Consider the following 22,969-nt stretch of genomic DNA (forward strand, 5'->3'; position numbering starts at 1 on the left):
TGTGTTTAGTGTACAGGGTTGGGGTCATTTATAATTGTGATCGCCTAATTGATAATTAATTACAATTATGGAATAATTGTATTTGGCACTTAAAAATTGCAGGTCGCATCAAGTGTTAAAAAACATTTTCCATATCTCTACGATATTTATCATACAAGTTCAGTACTTACATCTTTAAAAATCTCATCTCAAGTGGAGTGTTTTATTTCATTGGACCAAAGCTGTACGACCTACCAGTAAAAAGATTGGGAGGGGTCAAAGTTCATGATGTCACAAAAAAGTATCTTTTTTTCCTATAACTTGGCCACAAATTAAGATCCAGTTCTCAGACTGGTACCATTGAACAACATTTCCTTTCAATGTGTGACCTTGACCTTTGCTCAAAGTCAGCCTTCTGTTTTTCTTGCATTATTACTTAATTATTTAATTAGTAAAAAGAACAAACTGAGATGAGAAACTAATTAGATGATAGATCATATTTTTTAGTGTATTTTACAGCTGATTTAAGACATGGATCAAAACTGACCCGTTATCATAGGAGATGCTAACAGAAAGCTATCGCAAGAGAAAGGTTTCATGGGCTTATTTATTAAAGACTCAGTCATTGTGATTAGTTGTAATTGAACTTTGGTAATTGACTTTTACGGGAAAATAATACTTGTAATTGGAAACAATGCTGGTCATAATTGACTAGAAAATGCTGGGCATAAATGTAATTTAAAAATGTATTGAAAATACTTTAATTATTCATGTTCAACTCTAGCTCAATTAAGATTTTGGCGACCAGCATTTTTCCCTATTACAAATAAAATTGAAAAAATTACCATTTTTAAATTACAATTACAGTAAGTCTCCAATTATCTATGTTCAATTACAACTCAATTATGATTATGGTGACTGACATTTTTACCAATTACAAAAAAAAAAAAAAAAAGTTTGCCCCTGAAATTCAATTGCAATTACATTTTCAATTACTAAAGTTCATTTACTATTAATCATATTTACTGAGCCTTTAATAAATGATTCCATTAAACGTAACCTTTCCCTTGTGTTAGCGTTCTGTTAAGTCAGTTTTAAATCAGCTGTGAAATACACTAAAAATGTTATCTATCATCTAATTAGTTTCCTTGTTAGGCTTCATAATCAATGATAATATTGGTATTAATATTTCTGGTCTGGGCATCTAAGCCTTTTTTTCTGTCAGTATACCCCAGATTATTTTTTTTTTAATCATTTTATTATTTTTAAATCAAGAGAATTGGTGGGTAAACCTAATATGAAACATATTTTAATATTATTAATTAGAACCGTAACATGGTTCCCCAGGTTTTCGTTTTAATTAAATTGTAAATGACAGTTTTTATAGTTTCAATGACAATTACAATTACAAAGTCAATTATTTGAACTCAATTACAATTTAAATAAACAGAAACATATTTTTCCAATTTATGGAAAATTAATTAATTTTCCATAATTGTAATTAATTACCAATTACGTGAATAAAATGATAATTGACCCCATTCCTTGTAGTGTATGTTCCTTTTGCACACTCTGCAGTTTAATACATGCCCTGAGAACTGTTTTGCCATCGTTTTATTATTTATTTATGTGGAGGGTTGTAGGGTTTTATTTTTTTATTTTTTTTTGTAGCAGACCTCTAGGGTTTTTCTCAAAGTTCCAAACCTGTCTAAGAATGTAAATGGTAAAGTGACTTGATTTATATAGCGCTTTATCCCCACACTGAAGCAGTCTCAAAGCGCTTTACATATCAGCTCATTCACCCAATCACGCTCACATTCACACACCAGTGGGACAGGACTGCCATGCAAGGCGCTAGTTGACCACTGGGAGCAACTTAGGGTTCAGTGTCTTGCCCAAGGACACTTCGACATATAGTCAGGTACTGGGATCGAACCCCCAATCTCTCGATCAGAAGACGACCCACTACCACCTGAGCCACGGTCGCCCATAAAAAGAAGAAGAAATGATACTCAGTGCTTGTACTGCCCCCTGCTGGCCTTCACCTCTTATTTTTTAATATTTACAGCAGAGAACAAAGATTGTTTCAATTTATTCACACTGAGATGAGGTAGATCAAAATCTCGTCCCAAAATAACCCTAAAATCTGATTACATTCAATTCTCAATCCCCTGGAATGATCACATTTTCACACAGCCCTTGAATGTGAATGTGTGCGTGTGTGTTTTTCTCTGACATTTGTGTGCGTGTGTATGTGTGTGTTTTAGAGGGAGAAGCTGCGAGCCTGCCTGGAGCTGCTGGGGGATATTCTGTGCAGTCACCAAAGCCATTCAGCAGATATTTCACACATTCACCAGAGAATGACCTACATAGGCACCGCCGTGTTCACACTGAAGCTCCTTCAGAGCGTCCTCCCCCCCGAGAAGGTGTGAGCTCATATTGTTCACCAAAAATAGCGTAGTGGTGTGTTTTTTTATGTTTTATTTTTTTTATTTGAAAGTTTCCCTGCTCTGCACACACAGGCTAGTGAGCATCTTCCTGAAAGCACCGCATTGGCCATTTTCCACCTGTGCCTGGATTCCTCTCTGGGGAGTTTGTTACCCAGCATGCAGGAGACGGCAGCAGCGTACCTGGAGCAGGTGAACCCAGACAACCATGACCTCTACAGGAGAGTGACGAGAGCCGCCCTGTGGATGGAATCCACCTGCAACTTTATTAAAGAAATACAAGCTGAGGTATCAGTTACTTAGTATTGTTTTATAGCTGCTGGAGACGTTAATGTTTTATCAGATGAAGAAAGACATTAGCCCTCATTTATCAATCGTTGGTACGTTCAGATCTGAATGATTCTATTTCTTCGTTTACTTCAGGGTGAGAAGAACTGGTTGGAGCTGCTGGAGTTGGCAGACCAGTCCATAGACGGCCTCCCATTCCACCAGCACCTGCCCGTCATCCAGCACTGTTTGAACATGTGCTCCTACCTGTGAGAAGAAGAAGAACTAAATAATGTTTCCATTTCATATAATTGATTTTACAGCACTTAAATGTGACATGTGAATTGGAATATTCATGGATCTAAAGACAGCATTTGATATGATAGAATATTCTATTTCGATGACTAAATTGTATTCATGGAGTAAGAAGAACAATCATAATCTTGAATTGGTTAAGTAGTTACTTATAAAACAGAAAACCATTGGTTCACTTTGGCGGTTAATTGTTGAATGTGGAGTACCCCAAGGTTCGGTTCTGGGACCTAAACTTTTTACATTATATTATTATTAATGATATTTACGAGATCTCAAAAATTCTGCAATTTGTGTTATTTGCAGACGATAAAAGTGTCTTTTATTCAGGAGATGATTTAAAAACTTTGAAAAGAAAATGCTTGAACTTAAATATTGGCCTAATAAAAGATACATTGTTATCATTAAATTTAAATAAAACTAAGATTATGGTGTTTGGAAACTAAATTAAAAAGGAAGTGTCATTGAGATTGAGAGAGTAACTGGGTTTAGATTCCTTGGAGTTATTTTTGACGATCAACTGTCCTGGAAAACATTTTTATTTTAAATAAAATATATTTTACCTTGCAGTATTTTGAGAATGTTATATTGTTCTTTTATTTTGCCATATTTTATTGATTTTGTTACAAAAGAATTATCTATAATTCCTTATTTATCAAATCAGCGTTATTCAAATTTGAAAGCATAATTGAAGTGCAAGCATTAGTATTTTTGTGTGGATTAATGTTGGTTTGCATTTTCATGAAAGCAACAAATAAACAACTAAACATGTTTAATGTTTTTGATGATTAGGTGGAAGTTTGATCAGCCCAGTCCTCTCCTTCAGACCGAGAGTCAGAAACTCCTCCTCAAGCTGCTGTCGCACCCCCTCCTGCCTGTCAGGATGGAAACATACAAGTGCACGTTACGCCTGGTCAAGGTCAGAGCGAGAGGTTTTTATATGGATAGTTATTGTTTAAGGTAGTGCTGGGCTCATGGTGAAACAATACCAGGCTGATGTTGCTGTAATGTAGGCCTGTGAGGAGAACGAAGATGGATTAATCACAGTTCTTTGACTTTACTGAGTTGTAAAAACCCTCTTGTGTGTGTAAACTGACCTCCAGGACTGCCTCGGCATCCACAACGTGTCCCGACAGACACAGGAAGTCTGTGCTGGAGTTCACTTTCTTCTCCATCGCAAGCTGCTCTATGAAATAATCACGTTTGGGCTTCAAGACGCCTCAGAAAAGGTAGATCTACCAAAAGCTCATCACTAATAAAGAGAACTTAATGCAAATTCACCCTTAGTTCTTCACCCTAGAACACCATCACTAGAATTAGTAACACCATCATTAATGCCATGCGATTTTTATATCCAACAAAAAGTAATTATTATTAAAATATGACAATACATGACAAATTACAGTTGTGTTTTATTTTCAACTATGCCATGCGTAACAAAATGAAAAAGAAAAAAAAACAGCCATGGTTGGACTTTAAAAATATGAACCAAAATGACTGAAAAATTAGGAATCTAAAAACTAGAAATTATTAGGAAAAAAAATAAATAATGAAACTGTAAACTTTGGTCTTTGGTCCACCCATTTCTGGGGCATTTGAGGCTTCCCTGGTGAAGGCATCATCTACTTATGATTTTACATTTCCTAATGCAATGCATCATGGGACGGTTCAGTTTGACAAGTGTCCCCACCGTACATACTTAAATAATGTCCCCATATAGTATACATCCTGGTATTTCTCACGTACACGAACTTTTCATACTATCTAATGTGAACGCACTACATACTCATTTAGACATCACACTTCGTATGAGTAGTACGTTAGTGTGAGCAGTACGTTAGTGTAAGCAGTACGTTAGTGTGAGCAGTACGTTAGTGTGACATTTACTACATAGCCCTAGTTTCCTTGACACATGAACAGCAGCAGGAGAAAGGAACAAAAAATGGAGTTTTTCGATTGGGTAAAAATGATCTCATGACTGAAATATTTTTATCACCATATTGTGATATTTGTTTCCAACTACGAGACTAAATAAAGATAGCATTGAAATGTCACTACCATTTTGATTTACTTTATATCTTAGATGCAGTCAGTACATACAGGTAGAGGTATAAAGAGTACTGATATATCCTACTCAAGTGCAAGTAAAACAAAAAGTAGCTGAATTAAATAGTACTCAAAGTAAAAGTTATGAGTTACTTTCATTCCCACCACGTATGTTTGTGGTAATAAATCTTGGTACGGTTACCTTACATACAGTAAACACTTCATGTAGAAACTTAAAAAAGAAGAGACACAATCTATCACAATTGGAACTTAATTTATTTTCCACAAAGGCATCTATAAAATAAAAGGTTTGTCAAAATGTAAAATATTTTTTTAAATATAATTACACAAATTCATTCAATACAAAAATTCTCAGGCTCTAAGTATAGATACATGTATGAACTCTAAAACAGTGCCATGTGGGTAACAACATAATAGGTAGAAACACCAACCGTAAGCATAGAAAGTAGCTGACTTAAAATAATCATCAAAAATAATAATTTGCCCAGTAACAGTTGGGTGTAGAAATGTAACAATTTACTTTACTTCTTTTAAAACGTACATAAGTTAAAGCTAAATAACTGATTCAGTAATATACTCTAAAAAGTTCAAGTACCCATAAAAGCAACTACTGTAAATTACAGTAACTTGAGTACTTTAAATCCATTACTTTCACCCCTGCTTACACGGTAGTAATAATGGGTGAAAATCACCTGATCATGTGCCTGTAGGAAAACGTGGTCTTTGAAGTAGGAGAACATCCACTCCTTCTAAAACATTAGAGAAGATGCTGAAGCTACCCCAGAACACAACACACTCTTCATGGAAAGAGTGTAAATACGTGTGAAAATCACCCACCGATAGTGTTCTAGGGTTAGGAGAGAAAATCATTCTTTCGTTTGTGAAATCCAGACTTTTTATTGGAACATCTCATTTCTAAATCTGAAAGCAAAATACCCCAAAGTCACTATGGACTGTTATATAACTCCTGTGTTTTCAAACCTTGTCACTCGCACACTGACTGTGTTTTATCCACGGTGCCTTTGTGAGTTCAGCAGTTTTGCTTGTGATCTATAGGTGAACGTTCCTGCCAAGGATATCCTGCTTTTCCTGCTCCAGGGACGATTGATGATGACACCATCCACCTGGGACCGGTTCACCCAGGCCCTGGACCCAGTCATGGCTGTGTTACAGGTGCTCCACACACACACACACACGGTGTAAAACAGCAACATCGCTTTATTGCATCGCGTTCACAACAATCCAAACAATAATCAAAAGTGCAATATGAGCATTCCTGTAGAGCAATGAGTTTATACTGAGCCGACAGTGAGCAAATGTAGTTATTTTCTCATTTTCATATCCACAGTAGTGGTTTGGCTTTTGTTTGTTTGTTTGGAGGGGGGGGGGGGGGTTATTAATTGTTTGGTTTCAGGCACAGCAAAAAGTCCTGAATATACATGAGCTTTGACTTGGCTGTCTAGTGTTATTCATTTCAAACATGGCCCTCGACAGCATGTCAGCAGGAAATCCTGTGAAACTATACGTGCAATCAAAGCAATACTTTATAAAAATGCACTTTTAATGTGTAATATGTTAAGGTTTCATTTATTCAGACAACTTTTTTCATGAAATGTACTTATTTTATCGGTACATATGCCAGTATTTGCATAATTCATCATTTTTCTCTCTGTAATCATTGTATGCATTGTCATATTATTCATATGTATCGTAGTATATGAGGACTACAAAATCATTTTTTATTTGGTAATTTTTGAGCACAGACGATCCCAGCCACTTTTCATACACAGCATTTTGCTCCAGGAGGCTAAACTGTTTTAGCATTACATTTAATAGACAATTCAACAAGTTAATTTTGTCTTTTTTAAATAATATGTTACGGTTTAATTTATTCAGACAGTGTTTTCTCAGGAAACTGCCAGTCTTCCTCAGAGGTGTCTGCTTTGATGATAATTCCAGAAAGTTTATTTAATCTTCTTTTTGAATAATATGTTTCATTTATTCAGACAACTTTTTTCAGGAAATTTACTTTGATCTCCGGACATGTTTTGACTGCTAACTGTCAGTCTTCCTCAGAGGCATCTGCTGATATCTTTGATGTGTGCCAAACTTGACAGTTCTGTAAGGCTGGCCATGCCTCTCTGGAGAAGAGTTGGCCGCGCCCAGAAATAACTTGCAAGGACACATCAAAGTGATCAGCAGACGCCTCTGAGGAAGACTGACAGTTGGCAGTCGAAACATGTCAGGAGATCTAAGTAAATTTTCTGAAAAAAGTTGTCTGAATAAATGAAACCATAACATATTATTTAAATAAAGAAGACAAAGTAAACTTGCTAGAATTATTACGCACTTTTCTGTTGCTCAGATGGAATTCCACATTTTCTCAATTGTGTTTATTATTATACCTCAGGGTTATGCTAGCACGGACGACTCTCTTGGAAATTGTGTCCTGCTGATCAGCGACACATCGGCCGAAGCAAAAGACGACGGATTCCCACGTTTAGCCAAACTAAGGGCGTCGCTACGACTCCTTTTCTCCAGTCAGCCCAGGTGAGCCTGCGTCTCGCTGTTGTTAATTGTCTTTTTCAGTCACTTTTCAATTCTTTCAAGCCGACCAAAGAATTCCAAGTTTTATGTTTATTTTAATGTGACTGTTTGTTTCTTATTATTTAGATCCCCATTAGTTTAACAATTTTTCCTGAGGTCAACATCACAGACTACATATGAATGACCGTTCCTGAATACAACAAACAGATTAGATTAGATGTAAAAACACGACAACATTAACCAAAATACACTCAACATAGAAATACAGAAATGTAAATAAACCAATAATTGATAAAAACAAATAAAACTCTGCCTGTACGCAAAATATTTAGGAATGAAATGATGCCATACATTACATATCATGATTCAGCACACAATATGTAGTTTAATTATGTAATATTTCTTATTCTTGAGTAAATACTGCATGGATAATTTATGTATACATGCTTGAAATTAAAAATGGTGGCAGGGAGTTCCATGCTACCATTCCAACACTGTTTACCTCATCATACTTTATCATGTTTTATTAACAGAGTGAGAACCGCAGCAGTGCAACAACTAGTTCCCCAGTTAAAGAGCAGTGACACCGTGTCCAGACCAGAGGTGGATCAACCAGTCATCTCTTCACTTTCCAACATCTACTGCCTCACGAACTCTGTCGATGTCTCTCTGGGCACGAGCAGCAAGTCAGTCTTAAAGGTATGAGTGTTTATACAGAAATACATAACTATCCCATGTGTGTTATTAATATTTCTGTTGAATCACGGTCAGGTGGAGTCTGTGGAGAAGCTGTTTTCTATCCTCCAGTCAGACGCCGTTGATCTGTCACTGAGGCGATCGGCTGCAGATCAACTGGCTGTGGTTCTACAAGGTGACAATTATTGCTATAATTCATGATAAAAACTCTTCTGTGTATTTGCATGCAAATTATTACTGTAATCCAATCCACTTAGCACACACACATATATATATATATATATAGATATAGACCATTAATTCTGCATAGGGACGTATGAATAAACAAGGACTAATGACAGGATTTGTTTGATTTAAAAGTGACTCCTTTAAATACTTTAAGTTCAACTAATAATTATACACTGTCTCATTCTAGTTAAAAAGCAGAACGTTTATTTAAATTTTTTACCTCATAAATGTGCCATATGTTTTAGACAAAAAACTGATTATTGGTTGTTTGTTTGTTTTCACCAGACACTTCGATGCATCTGGTGCTGAAGAACCTTGGAATAACAGACAGAGTTATTTCCTTCATTGAAAAGAGTGTAAATGGTGACCAGGTAAAAAAAAAATAGCCTTAAGAAAGTAATGCAATCTCCCATTTGTATACAAGTTCTTCAAATGTGATTTTATCTGAGGAACTTGGCAAAAATAATCATGAAATATGGTGAACAGAGGTTAAAAGTGACAATAATGGGTCAACATATGTGACGTTAGGTGGAAAAATGGTGGAAATGGTTTATAAGTGTGGGAAAAATGTGCAGAAATGGGAGTAATGTAACAAAAATGCATTAAAAGGAGCAAAAAGTGGCACAAAAAAGTGATAAAAATAGGGTAAAATATGGCAAGTTTGGCGTAGTTGCAGAGAAAAGATAAATTAATAAATTGATGAAAAAAAAGTATTCTTAGGTTCTTAAAGGCATCTGGGCACCCCAAGGTTGAGAACCCTTGATTTACGTTGATAGTATTGTACATTATTTTTTTTTGAGGAGGAAGGAATGTGTGTGTGTTTGTGTTTTCCCTTCACATACAGTAAACATGAAGTGTGTTTTGTTGGTTTCGTCCACAGAGCTGTGATTGTCTGCTGGAACCTTCCGTGTGTATCCTGAGAAAGCTGGTGTACGTTGATCTGGCTCTGAGACACAGTCTGGCCCAGCGCGACCTCCTGCTCCTCACACTGCTCAGGGGTGCGTACACAAGACGACTCATTAGGCAGCGGCGACACACTTTGTGCGTCGCAGCTCCAGGGCTCAGTCTGGAGTTATGCACGGATGCATAGCTTTTAACCACGGTGTCACACTGTGGTAAGTGGCACATTAGTATGATGCAAGGTTCAGCTTCAACTCTCTGTCTTAGGAGTAGCTGATGATGTATACAGTAGCTCAAATATATTATGGTCAATCTTTTGTGGGCAGATTTTTTATTATTGTTTCATTAACACAGTCGTTCCAAAGGTGTAATATGATCAGAAAAATATTATATATGCACCTTACGTGATTTAACTTTCATATTCTCTTTGTGCTCCAAGTTACATTTTGACTTATTTTTCTTAATTTAACTTCAAAGAAGCTTTAAATAACGTTTAAACGTAACTATTTGTCTGTGGTTGATGTGTCAATATTTTTTTGCTATAGAAGAGTAGATAGTTTGACAAGAATCCACATCCTGAGCTATTATGAATTATTAATAACTGCTAAACAGCGTTATTCCACTTTTAAAGAGGTGGTATCCTAATTAACATCTAAAATAATAATAAAAATTACTAAAACCTCTACACCACTGGTGTCAAACTCACGGCTCGGGGGCCAAATCCGGCCCTTTAGGGCATCCAATTCGACCCGTAAGTAAAAATGACAGATAACATGAATTATTGTGTAAATTATCAAATAATCCACTTGTAGATATCTCAAATTCACCAACTCATCAATATTTTCAGGGGCTTGAAATTTTCCTTTGTTTATGTCACATGAATGCAGTTATTTTTAATTGTAAATTGTGAAAAGAAAGAATCTTGCAATTTCTCACAAACAATAATCCTAATCCCACAATGCAATGTGTGAAACTTTTACAAAGTCCAAGTCACATGACCATTAGTCAAGAAATTAAATGTTTGTGATGGAGTTCAAAAGAATCTTGCCAGTGGTAATTTCAGTGTTCAACATTTGTGAGTGAATTCTACCGTTTTTGCAGAAGAAATACCTTTGATGTATTGATCTGAGGTCTGCACCATGTCTTTATGTGTTAACAGAGGTGATATCTTTATAAAATATTGTTTAATACTCTGAAATATAGTCTATGGAAGTTAATTTGCACTGTTTTGTAATATTTTCTGTCTTTTGTTGTCGTTACAGCATCCATGATATTAAAGCAGAACAAAGCAAATCCAAGTGAGACGGCAGTCCTCATGACTTTATTGCTTTTTGATGAAATTGCAAGAATAGAACTATGGTAATTATTTTCATTTGCCTTTAAACATAATTATATGCACAGCTTTTTAGTGCTTTTCCAAGTTTCATTCTTTTCTCTCTTTTTTTTTTTTTTATATCACCAGGTCAGACCAATCGAACACATTTGCAACCCTAAAGCCCTTTTCTCTACCACTGGTAATCATACGGAGGTGAGATCTTTTACACACTCTAATTACGCTTATTATTTTACTGAAACACGAATTACTGGAATCTTTGTGTCATGAAGTGTGAGCACACATCTGCCTTTGGAAAATTGAATATAAGAAGGAATTATTACAGTGTGAGGTCATGGGATTTCTAACAAATAAATATGTTTTGGGTCAGTTACATTTTTCAATTTCCATTCCTTCTTTAATGATCAAATTTCAGTTACAACTAAATAATGATTACAGTGAAAGTTTTTTTTTTTTTTTTACCTTAAAAGTGAATAACAATTCCATTCTCAATTAATAAAGTTCAATTCTAATTAGTCACAATTTGACTCAAAAGTTGATCTGAAACCTATTTTAATAATTGTTAACTACATACATATGTGTAAGTCATAGAACTGAAAATATTGGTTTTAATATCTGTGGTGTGGGCGCCTGAGCCTTTTTTGTGTCAGTATACACCTTGATTTAAATAAAAATGGTAAAATGATCTTCAAGAGTATTGACAGGTAGTGGGAAAAGTTGATCTGAAACATATTTTAATAATTAACTACATACAGTATGTGTAAACCATAGAACTGTAACATGGTTCCCCAGCTTTGTGTTTGATTTATTTGTAATTGAGTTGAAGTTTTTATAGAATTTGAATGCCATTTACAATTACAAAGTCAATTATCTGAACTAAATAAACAAATACCTGCCTTATGAATGGTGGAAAAGTCAATGCAAACAAAAAAAAAAGCTTTTTTCACTTCCAGAAACTGTTTCCTTCTTAGAATTTGTGCGTAAATCAGGACTTAATGTTACTTTATAAAATGGTGTGTTCACGGATTAGAAAAGTCTTACCCGCCTACAGCTAATTTGGTATTTCCTCTTCTCGTTTTTCCTTGAAGGTACAACCTTCCGTTCCAGGCAGCGACTCATCACGCCGTCAGCCCTCACTGCTCCGTTCTGCCTCCTTCCTCTGATCTTCAAACTCTGGGTCCGGCTCGACAAGCCCTGCAGGTCGCCTGGAACACAGCTTGGTTCTGTGGGACGGAGAAGCTCCTGGAGCATCTGGGCTGTGGAAACAGTGACATCACAGAGTAAGATTTCAACATTCCAGGCCAAAACGATGCCAATAACCTGCACTTTTTACATTAGCACAAACAGAACATTATACATTTTTTTTAATGGAGGCTTATTATTTTTGAAGTTGAACAACAGCACAGCGCTATGCTGCATCATCTCTGTCGAGAACACGCTGTGAAGAATTAGATTCCCAATCTTGGCGTCCTGTTTTTCATCTGTCTTCATTTACTGCTAATGTGACCTGATTTAGACAAATGAGGATGTCTCTAACAGATTTAACCAGCTTCATTACATCACAGACAATTGAGGCGCATCATGGATGGATTAATCTGTCTCAAGATTAATTTAAGAAGTCCAATGGATTGATTTAGAGAAGAGTATAATTTGAAAAAAAAAAAAACAGATGAAAAAGAACAGCCGTCTTTAAATATGTCTGGTTTTGACAGTGTACAGCAACAAAATATAAATGCATTTTAATCTTTTTCACACTATTTTATTTATATTATGATTGCAATGATTGTCATCGTCACTGCTTGATTCAGTTACAAAAATAATTCATCAGTAATCATACTTAAAAATGAGCCACAAAAATGACTGCACTAAATAATACACTAAAAATCAACAAAGATTACAAATTGACTCTAAAACATACCACATTAAAATGAAATATACAAAACAAAAATTAATCCAAATGACTCAAAAACCACAAAATGACAACAAAAATATACAAAATGACTCCATAAACACAAAAGGCTACAACAAAATCAGAGAAAATAACTGAAAAGTATACTAAATGAGAACAAAAGTGAATCCAAATGACCACAAAATGACAACAAAACTACACAAAATGACACACAATACAAAAAAGCAAAAATTTACAGATTGACTCCATTAACACACAAAACGACAATAAAATCACAGAAAATAACTGAAAAATATACTGAATGAGAACAAAAATATACGTAATTACTTAAACACACAAGACAACTATGAAAATATAAGAAAAACACACAAAACGAAGAGAAAAATGCACAAAATGCCACATATCACCAGCAAAAACACACAGAATCACTCAACTAACATACAAAAGTATTTCCAGCAAGTTATTTTTGTCTTCTTTTTGAATAATACTTAAATGACCCATAAAAATGACTGCAAAATACAGAAAAGAACAACAAAAATAAATCGAAATGACTCAAAAACATACAAGATTGCAATGAAATATTCAAAAGAACAACAAAAATAAATAAAAATGACTTCAAAACCACAAATGGATACATAACAAATACACGAAATGACACATCACACAAAAAAGGAAAAATACACAGAAAAATATACTAAATGAGAACAAAAATATACATAATTACTCAAACACACAAAATATAAGAAATATGCACTACACAAAGAGAAAAATGCACAAAATGACATTATAGCACAGACACACATTTTTAAGTCATTTTGATTTATTTTTTGTTGTTCTTTTGTATATTTCATTGTAATCTTGTATGTTTTTGAGTCATTGTGTAATTGAGGCGCACCATGGATCGATTAATGTCTCAAGATTAATTTAAGAAGTCAAATGGATTGATTTAGAGATTGATTAGCTCATGAAAAAGAACAGTCTTTTTTAAATATGTCAGGTTTTGACAGTGTACAGTAGAGATAAGCCACTAATGTGACTGTCAGATCTGAGGGCCAAGTTATGAACATTCACGTCAGCATTTAGAATAATGACCAATGAACGTTAATACAAGAAAAAAACAAAGGGTTTGTGTATTTTAATGTTATTTTTGTAATCATCTTATGTGTTTTTTGAGTCATTTTGTGTGTTTTTGTTGTTTCACATTTTGGTCTCTGTCATTTTGTATTTTTTCATTATTTGTTGGTGTTTTTATTGTTGTGTTGTGTGTTTTGGGAGTCAATTTGTGTAGTTCTGCTGGTATTTGTGTTTTTAGAGTCATTTAATGTATTTTCTCGTGGTTTTGTATAGTTTTCTGTCATTTTATGTACTTTTGTTCTCATTTTGTATATTGTCATTTTGTGTTGTAGCAGCCATTTTTGTATATTTTTTCAGTTTTTTTCTGTATTTTTGTGTTCATCCTCTGAGTTTTTGGCGCTAATATTGGGTTTTTTATTGTCATTGTGTGTGTTTTTTTTTTTTAAAGTAATCCCATTTTAAAAGTCATTAAAACATTTACGTTGCAAAATAAGTACATTTCAAAGATTTTAGGCCATATTTTTAAAACAGTGGAGGATCATTTTAACTGTTAACTACTTGTTGTTTAACATAGATTTCATGGAGACTTGAAGCTCTCAGAAGCTCAGGTGTGCTCGCTGAAGGCCGTGCACTTACCCACAGCGCTGCAGGACTGTGTGCAGGCCATTGTCCGTGCTGCAGCACACCGCTCTGTGGCTGCGGTCCTCTCCAGGCTCGGCCTTTACCTGCTCATTTACAGAATGGTTCTGCCTCACACGCCCACCTACAGCTGTAAGGATGTTCTCCAATCCCTCGGCTGGCAGGCAGCTCTCACCAGGTACTTTAACATTGTTATATCACGTCTCTGTTATATTGTTATGGACTTTTATTTATTAGTTTCTTTGTCTGTTCCTACATAACGAATTTTGACAATATTTTAACCAAAAAAAGATTTTAGATTTAATAGATTCCATTAAATTTTGGAGGGAATCAGGATCATTAAACTGTTATTGAATCCAGTTAAAAAATCTATAAATCCCTCTTATCAAATTAATACATTTTACTGACTTATGTCGGGTTGGTTCCTCAATTTCCCCACGCAATGAAATCCGCAATCCAGATTCGGATCTGATCAGAATCTGGATTGCTGATTTCATTGCGATTTTTCTAAAATTCTTCCCAAACTGCACATAAATATGCACTTATTTGTTTGTCTGTTGGCAGGATGACGTCAAAAGCACAAAACGGATTTTGACAGAACTTTAACCAAAGCTAGTAGGGATGTAACGATTAATCGTAAGGCAGTTTAAAATCAATTCATAGGTATCACGATTCACATCGATACTGTGAAAATTGAAGCGCAGTACTTTTTCCAGAAGTGTAGGCGGCGGGCGGAATCTGCTAATACTTTTTTTCTGGCCGCCTTCTACTTTTAAACATGTTCATAATTGATTCCTTACCCCTTTAGCACCAAAAATATCTGTAATATTACGTGAATATCTGTAAAAGTCACATTTTTCTATTAGCTCTGTCTGCTAGCATAGCATCTCTTCTTCACTGCAAGAGTATCTGCATGCCAACCGACCACTGGGTTACCAGCGCCCTCTGCTGGTCCAAACAAATATCTGATGTAAATACAGTGAAATTTTTTTTTTTCAAGTCCAATTGTTAAGGCACAAAATACATTTTCAGTTGCACTTTTAAAAAGAACTTTTATGCAGTTTTGCATTGTTTACCATAGAACCAGAATTTAAATTAATATGCTTCATTTGTATTATTCCTTTATTTATTTCATTCAAGATTTATTTTTAGTTAAATTGCATTGTTTTGAATAGTTTATCAAGGGATTAATTTGACAATGAAAATTAAAAGGAAAACAGTACAGTATTTTATAGTGTTTTTCCCCCAAATAATAAAGGAATATTTTTCAGTCATCATTTTTCTACAGTCCCATTTTGTAAAATAAATCGTGAGAGAATTGTGTTGTGAACCCAGTATCGTGAATCGAATCGTATCGGGAGTTGAGTGAATCGTTACATCCCTAAAAGCTAGACATTACGCTTTGGAATATTATATTAAATTGTTGAGAAGATCCGGATCAATATACTGATTCTGACAAATTAAAAATATTATTTATGAAATTTAATTTAGTTATATCACTTTGGTTCCTCAATTTCCCTAAATCACAATGAAATGCGAAATCCAGATTCGGATCTGGATTGCGCATTTCATTGCGATTTTTCAAAAATTCTTCGCAAACTGTTCATAAACTTAGTGCATGGATCCTCATCTGTGGCGTAAACCGCTCTACATAGTTTGTCTGTGATTGTGATTTACCAGATCACATTTTTCCTTGTTTCTATTGATATTTTGAACACCTGTGCCAAAAATCGTGCCAATATAACGTCCATAAAAGGTGGCACACTTTTTCACTATTTATTTTGCTCAACTGAAGAATGCGTAACTTTCACAGATATCAGAAACTTTAACAATATAAAGGTAAGTATGGTCATTAATAGTTACTCTCTGTGGTTATACTAAATAAGTAAAAACATTAGAACAGTTCAAACTATTTCTAGAAAAGAGAAAAAACACCCCTAAATGTGCAGCAATTGGCTGCATTTTTGGTAACAGATGCTAACAACGTCAATGTGAACAAGGCAAAAAGTGTTCTGGGAAAATTTGGTGGAAATTAATTTTGTAAACCACCTTAGCGCACACGTAGGCCGGCTGAAATCTCCTGGGTTGAGTGAACGTGTTTATAATCTGCTTCATAGTACAGCTGCTCTGTTTGGTTAGGTGAAGCTAACAGAGATATATCAGAATCTATTTCTCCAGCTTTGTAGTACAGGCTCCTAATGTTCTCCTTATGCTGTCCTGCTCCTTGTCTCCTCTTCCTCCTCCTCCTCTTGCTCTCTGCAGGTTTCTGCAGGTACGTCCAGCCTGCGTCGAGGATGAAAAGTTGCTGGTGGGCATTGTTGCATTTTTGAATGCATACTTCAAACATTTCTACACTGAGCTGGAAACTGATGAAGAAGATGGAGACCTACGGTGGATTCTGGAGCTGCTCCTCAATCAGGTTGGAAAGTAAAACTCCCTTTGTGCTATGATTTATTTGGAATTAGTTGCTCGGTGAAAATGTGTAAATTTGTTTGAGATTTTTATCATTAGCTATCCAAGTCATTGTCGTTGTGTCCTTGGGCAAGGCACTTGCCCACATTGCCTCGTATGAATGGGTATGAATTGTGCATGAATGTTGGTGGTGTTCAGAGGGGTCGTAGGAGCAAAATGGCAGCCACGCTTCTGTCAGTATGCCCCAGGGCAGCTGTGGCTATATTGTAGCTTACCACCACCGTATGACTGTTGTGAGTGACCGATGTGAATGAATACTGGTTTCTGTACATGCTTTGAGTCTCCTCGAAAAAGGCGCTATATAAATCCAAGCCATTAATTATTATTATTAGGGATGTCCTGATACAACTTTTTAACTTCCGATACGTTACCGATATTGCAGCCTTGCGTATTGGCCAATACGATATTGAGCCGATGCGATATCGGCACGAATCATACATACTTTTATGACTTATTTTGTTGTGTGTAATGTTAGAAAAGGCTTGATCATGTGATGTTCCTCAAACAGAGAACAATAGTCGGCAGCAGTAGTTACTTTGAGTGTGAACCACAGTCACCTAGAGATAGAAGTGCTGGAGATTTTATCGGAGAGCTTATATCAGTGATTTTAGATGCAGTCCGATAAAATCCGATATTCGTTTTCTGGCTGATATCGGGCCGATATCTGATATCAATATCTGATCAGTACACATATTATTATTATTATTATTATTATAACCTAGCATCAGCCTAATCTTAGCATTAGCCTAGCAATAGCACTGACCTGAAATTTCCAATAGAAATGAATGGGAAAGAAAACATGTAATGAATGGCCCCTGCATCCTCCTCACTAACTACTGACTTACTTTTGCCACAACTAGCTCTGCACCATGCTTCGCTTCTTCAGATACTGCGGTCTGTGAAAGGTCACTGAAACTCTGGTGTGGAGCTAACTAGCAAACCCTGGTCCTCTGAAAAATGTAGGTCTCGGTTCGGCTCAAGCGAAGCATGGTGCGATTTTTAACCATGTGAGAAAGAAACCAGGACCAAACACAAGACTTTACATTAACGGAGCAACTCTATCATTGACAGCAGCAGCAACTGTGCCACCGCTGCTGCGCTGCATGCCTGCCGTCACAGTAACAGACACGAGCACACATTCACAACCCAGTGCTCCAGCAGCAACACACACATACCCATCCATCCATCCATCCATCCATCCATCGCTTTGTAAGCACACAAAAAAACACGTCACATTTCCTCACTCCCTTCCGTATTCCTCCCACATCATTAATTTATTTCATTTATCTCTGTTTTCCCAAACTGTTCACATGATCAGCGATGGCTGCACATTTGACTGCTCTGTTTTATCTGCGTTTATATTGTCATATCTTCACATATTGCACATTCTTACCGGTAAGTTAGCGACCGTTTCGCCTGCGTGACGTACTTGAGAAAGTTTGGAGCGCTTGGCAAATAGAATGTGTGAAAGTGGACCGGACCAAATTAAAATGCAACATTGTTGCAGAATCACCGCCTGAACCGCACCGAGTCCACGGGACGATATGTGTGAAAGCACCCTTAGTCTCTTCCACACAGCTGCTACATGCATGCATACTGCAGGAATCTAGACATTGACTAAATAAATCACACACACAGTGTTTTTATCATCCTTTTATTCTCCAAAGCTGCAGCAGAGAATATTTCCAGCACGTAAACAAATGCCAGATTCATTATTTTTCACCCAGGAGGAAGAATCATTTCTCTTTAGGCGGTGGAGGGGGAGGGGGAGGTGGGGGGGAATCTGCTTTTAGGATTTAATCAGTCTTACCTTGGTGTTCTCATTACTGTGTGTGTAAACAATAAGTTTCTCAGGCAGACCCACAGAGAGCGTTTCTGTAATTACTGAGCTGCGTCAGGAACATCTGCAGCTGTTTTTAACGCCTGCTCCACAAATATTTCACCATTAAAGCTTTGAGACACAAAAAAGTAACCACGTCACAATTTATGGATGTCAGTGCAGGCAGAGCCTCACCTGTCATCATGGCATCTAAAATACTAACAATGATCATTTATTCATTTGTCCACTTGACTATATATATATACTGTATATTTATGATTTAAACCAGTGGTTCTCAAACTTTTTATTGCTCTAGTTCCCCTTTCTCTAACTTTTTAATCCAACTCCCCACTTATGTCCGACTACCACATTTTGCTCAGAATTCTGTGAAAAAGCATTTATAGATCATAATAATGAATGAATGAGTCATAACACATTTTAGAGAATCTCATTTTGTGAATGAAACAATATTTAGTGCCTTCTGAATAGATTTATTTCTATAGTTTTTTATCATTTCCGGTCATCTCCCTCCTATCTATTCTATCATCACTCTGTGTGTTTTTGGTGTCAATTTGTGTATTTTTTTGTTGTTTGTTTCATTATTCAGTGTATTTTTTGTTGGTATTGTCTAAATTATTCTCTATCTCATTTTGTGTGTTTTTGTTGTCGTTTTATTTGTTTCTTTGTTATTTTTGTGTCTTTTGTAGTGATCTTGTGTGTTTTTCTCTCATTTAGTGTGTCTGTGTTGTTGTTAATAGTAAGTATTTTTATCTCTTAGTGAGTGTATTTTGTATTTTGTTGTTGTTTGTTTGTTCTCTTTCATTATTCAGTATTTTTTTTCTTTTATTTTGTGTGTTTTTGTTGTCGTTTTGTGAGTTGCTGGTAATATTTAGTATGATTATCATTTTTAACTTAAAATAAACATTATAAAACCCCATATTTTTAATGCTTTCATTTGTTAATTTTCTTTCTTTTCTCTCTCTCTCTCAAGTACCCCCCAAAAACACAATTAATGCAAGAAAACCTTGCAAAAGCAGAAAAAAATGAATAAAAGTAAAAGTACAATTAAATACCTGCTCCCTATTTACAAATATGAAATATATATATATTTTTTAAATGCATTTAATCTTCTATTGTGTTAATACATTACCACAATTAAGATTATTAATGTTCCAACAACCAAGGAATGAAAAATACTTTATGAAATTATTTGTGCTGAGTTATCGTAATCAGAATTGATGAAACTTATTTGAATATGTTGCAACAATTGTATAACTTTTCTGTCCTTTTTATCACTAATCCTCCAGGAGGGTGTGTCTCTCCTTAATCTGCTTCTTGGGGTGGAGACCCAGACCTCCACCCAGGGTCTGGGAGAGCAGGAGGAGCAGAAGAACCACATCAGTCAGAGACTACAAAGAGAACTCACAGGGTTCTTTAACACGTTATTGACATGTGTGACACGTACCACTGACAGGTGGGAGAGACGTCATCACATACAGTATATTATCACCTATAGGCAACTTCATCAGTTATTTATCTGTTTATGTTCATGTGCTGAGGTGCACAATTTAAATTTGACACAATTTTTTTATGTTGAAACTTTTAACAATCTGTTAGGCCAGGGGTCAGGACCCCATTTGGGGTCGCGAGACAAGGAGGGGGTCGCAAGGTGCCTTCAAGAAACATAACAATATTTTTTTGAACAATTTGAGCCCATTTTTGCTTATTTTTTACAATTTTTCTGCAACTACACCGAACTTCTCATATTTTAACATATTTTCATCACTTTTTATTGCTATTTTTTTGCTCTTTTTAGTGCAGTTTTGCTACATTACTCCCATTTCTGACCCTTCTCCATCACATTTCAATTACTTTTCTGCACATTTTTTCACTTTCAAGACATTTTCAGCACTTTCTGTATATATTTTAGATGGAAATAGTAACTTTTTGTCTTTCCTCTGTTTTTTCCTCTTGTGTTTTTCCTACTGTTGCTTGTTTGCTTGTTTTGCCCCTGACCGCCCTTTCCTCCTCCTCTTTTTCCCTCTCTTCATCCCTCTCTTCCTCCCTCTTCCTTCCTTTCTTCATCTCTCTCTTCATCCCTCTTTCTCCTTCTTGTTCTCCCTCTCGTCTCCCTTTTCTTCCTCTCCTTCTCTTTCTCCCTCTTCCCCTCTTCCGCTCTCTCTTCCTCCTCCTCTTCCTCCATTTCTTCCTCTCTCTTCCACCCTCTCTTCCCTCCCGTCTGTACAGAATGTGTTTGGCACTAGGGGGCCCCTTTAAGAGCCAGCTGGCGGTGCGTTTGCTCCAGAGCCTGCGGGTGTCCGACGCCCCTCGTTTCTACGGCCTCCCCAGCCTGGAGAGGACTCTGCGGGGCATGGTTGTCCTCACGGCCCAGCCTGGCTGGAGTTCTCACTGCTCTGACCTGGAGCCCAGCTCCCTCTGCTCTAAGTACCTCAGTGGGCTGTTGGAGGTTCGTGTTTGGCATTAATTTCATCTAGTGTGCTTATGTATGTAATTAATAGGGATGTAAGGATTCAAATCCCGATTTTTAAGGAAACAATAACTCAAATTCAAAATTTGGCATGTAATGATCCACTTAACGTCTTTCAATTTTATTACATAGATATCATATTTTGGAGAAAAAAACAGATTAGTCAAAATACAGGTTCTGATACAGTAACGTCAATAATTATTTTCAACTAATATATTTTTCTTCTTATATCCTTTTTACAAACCATAAACTAAAATAAACTGCACATTTCTTAATTATCACCATGCCACATTGAACTAAGGTGTATATATATATATATATATATAAAATAAAAATACAAGAAAGGTTTTCAAATCCTAAATGCAGTGGAAAAATAAAAATTAACTGCAGCTTATGTTCCTGGCTTGGAATTTATATATTTTTCTTAAAGAATCCTCCACAGTTTTTACAAATGTGGCCTAAAACCTTTGAAATGTCCTTATTAGTAGCTCTATGTCTAACAAAACACATTATTTTGCACCATATTTGTTTTATTAACTTTTAAAAATGGGACTACTTTACAGTTTTAGAGCTTGTGTTCCTCTATGTTGAAATCACGTGATTGGTGATGTCACACGGCCTCACTGCCTGTAAACATTCCATTGTTTTCTATTGGAGTGAAACATTCAGCCTTAGTTTTAGATCATTTAGCAGCTTTTTCAGTAAAAATAACAACTTGTGCTTTTGCTCTAAATAATCAGGGAAAGCTGAAGATGTCGGTGTAAACCACTTTTGTTTTTACGTAAAAAAGATAAAAACAGTTGTGACTCAAAAGGATCTGTGACAGCAGGGGACAACAGTTCCAATGCTGATTTAGTACTAAACAATGAAGCAGAGAAGAAGAGCTCTCCTTAGGAACCTTCACTCTCCCTTAAACAGTCGCTGACATGCTCTGGTGGTTGAAGTTAGCGAGTAAATTACGAACTGTTGGAGACACACAAACCCTGAGGATAGAATAACTTCTGGGTGGGAGTCCTTCAACTGTTCGTTATTTACTCACTAACTTCAGCCACCGGAGCGAGTCAGTGCACTGTTTAAGGGAGAGTAAAGGCTCAGAGACCGTGACGTCTACAGAAGCGCCACTAAAACAGTCCCAGTACCCCATATTGTTTAAACAGAGATTTGAAACACATACTGTGCTGTATCCATTGTAATCTCTTATTTACATAGATTTTAAATGATTTATCCTTACAGCCCTAGTATGTATAAATGTATGCAAATCTTCTACATACGAGTGCTTACAGATTAAAGGAGAGACAGTACTTTTCCGAGGAATTAATTAAAATGAACTATAATGTGGTTACTAGGGGTAAAACTCCCATTGATTAGATACGCCACACTCTGAGGATGTTGATGAGATTAATCAGCTATGACTTATCCATCTGTTCAGCTGCTCAGCAGCCCGTAAAACAATAACACAACACAGATCAGACACATTCTGATACTGATAATAGGGTTTTCTGCCTTCGATTCCTTTGGTCTGATCCAGGGGTGTCAAACTCATTTTAGTTCAGGGGCCAAATACAGACCAGTTTGATCTCAAGTGGGCTGCAGATCATAGGTGGGGGAAAAATTAAAAATTTTAACATAATTGTGCCCTAGTTTTCAATATCAATTCAATTCACTTAAAAACAAATATTGATTTTTTTTCACCAATTTTTGTGTCATTTAGAGGAATTTTGTGTTATCGCAAGATTTGTGGAAATATTGAGTTCTTTCCATAATTTGCAATTGAAAATGCCTGCATTCACAT

The 22,969-nt window shown here is 35.9% G+C and overlaps 1 protein-coding gene across 2 annotated transcripts in view; it reads left to right on the forward strand.

Annotated features, from left to right (window-relative positions):
* rttn (rotatin) overlaps positions 1-22,969 on the forward strand; it is a 59,604-nt gene that overhangs the window by 9,252 nt on the left and 27,383 nt on the right. For both annotated transcript variants that reach the window (XM_028434873.1, XM_028434874.1), the window contains exons 11-28: positions 2,247-2,405; positions 2,502-2,714; positions 2,850-2,962; positions 3,798-3,924; positions 4,109-4,234; positions 6,129-6,245; positions 7,483-7,622; positions 8,153-8,318; positions 8,391-8,490; positions 8,829-8,914; positions 9,424-9,541; positions 10,706-10,802; positions 10,906-10,971; positions 11,865-12,056; positions 14,334-14,576; positions 16,661-16,817; positions 19,997-20,163; positions 20,937-21,156. In XM_028434873.1, the coding sequence (XP_028290674.1) occupies positions 2,247-2,405; positions 2,502-2,714; positions 2,850-2,962; positions 3,798-3,924; positions 4,109-4,234; positions 6,129-6,245; positions 7,483-7,622; positions 8,153-8,318; positions 8,391-8,490; positions 8,829-8,914; positions 9,424-9,541; positions 10,706-10,802; positions 10,906-10,971; positions 11,865-12,056; positions 14,334-14,576; positions 16,661-16,817; positions 19,997-20,163; positions 20,937-21,156 (2,607 nt within the window). The remainder of the gene's footprint in view (positions 1-2,246; positions 2,406-2,501; positions 2,715-2,849; positions 2,963-3,797; positions 3,925-4,108; positions 4,235-6,128; positions 6,246-7,482; positions 7,623-8,152; positions 8,319-8,390; positions 8,491-8,828; positions 8,915-9,423; positions 9,542-10,705; positions 10,803-10,905; positions 10,972-11,864; positions 12,057-14,333; positions 14,577-16,660; positions 16,818-19,996; positions 20,164-20,936; positions 21,157-22,969) is intronic.

Source organism: Gouania willdenowi, chromosome 20 (assembly GCF_900634775.1).
Source record: "Gouania willdenowi chromosome 20, fGouWil2.1, whole genome shotgun sequence".
NCBI classification, from domain to species: domain Eukaryota; kingdom Metazoa; phylum Chordata; class Actinopteri; order Blenniiformes; family Gobiesocidae; genus Gouania; species Gouania willdenowi.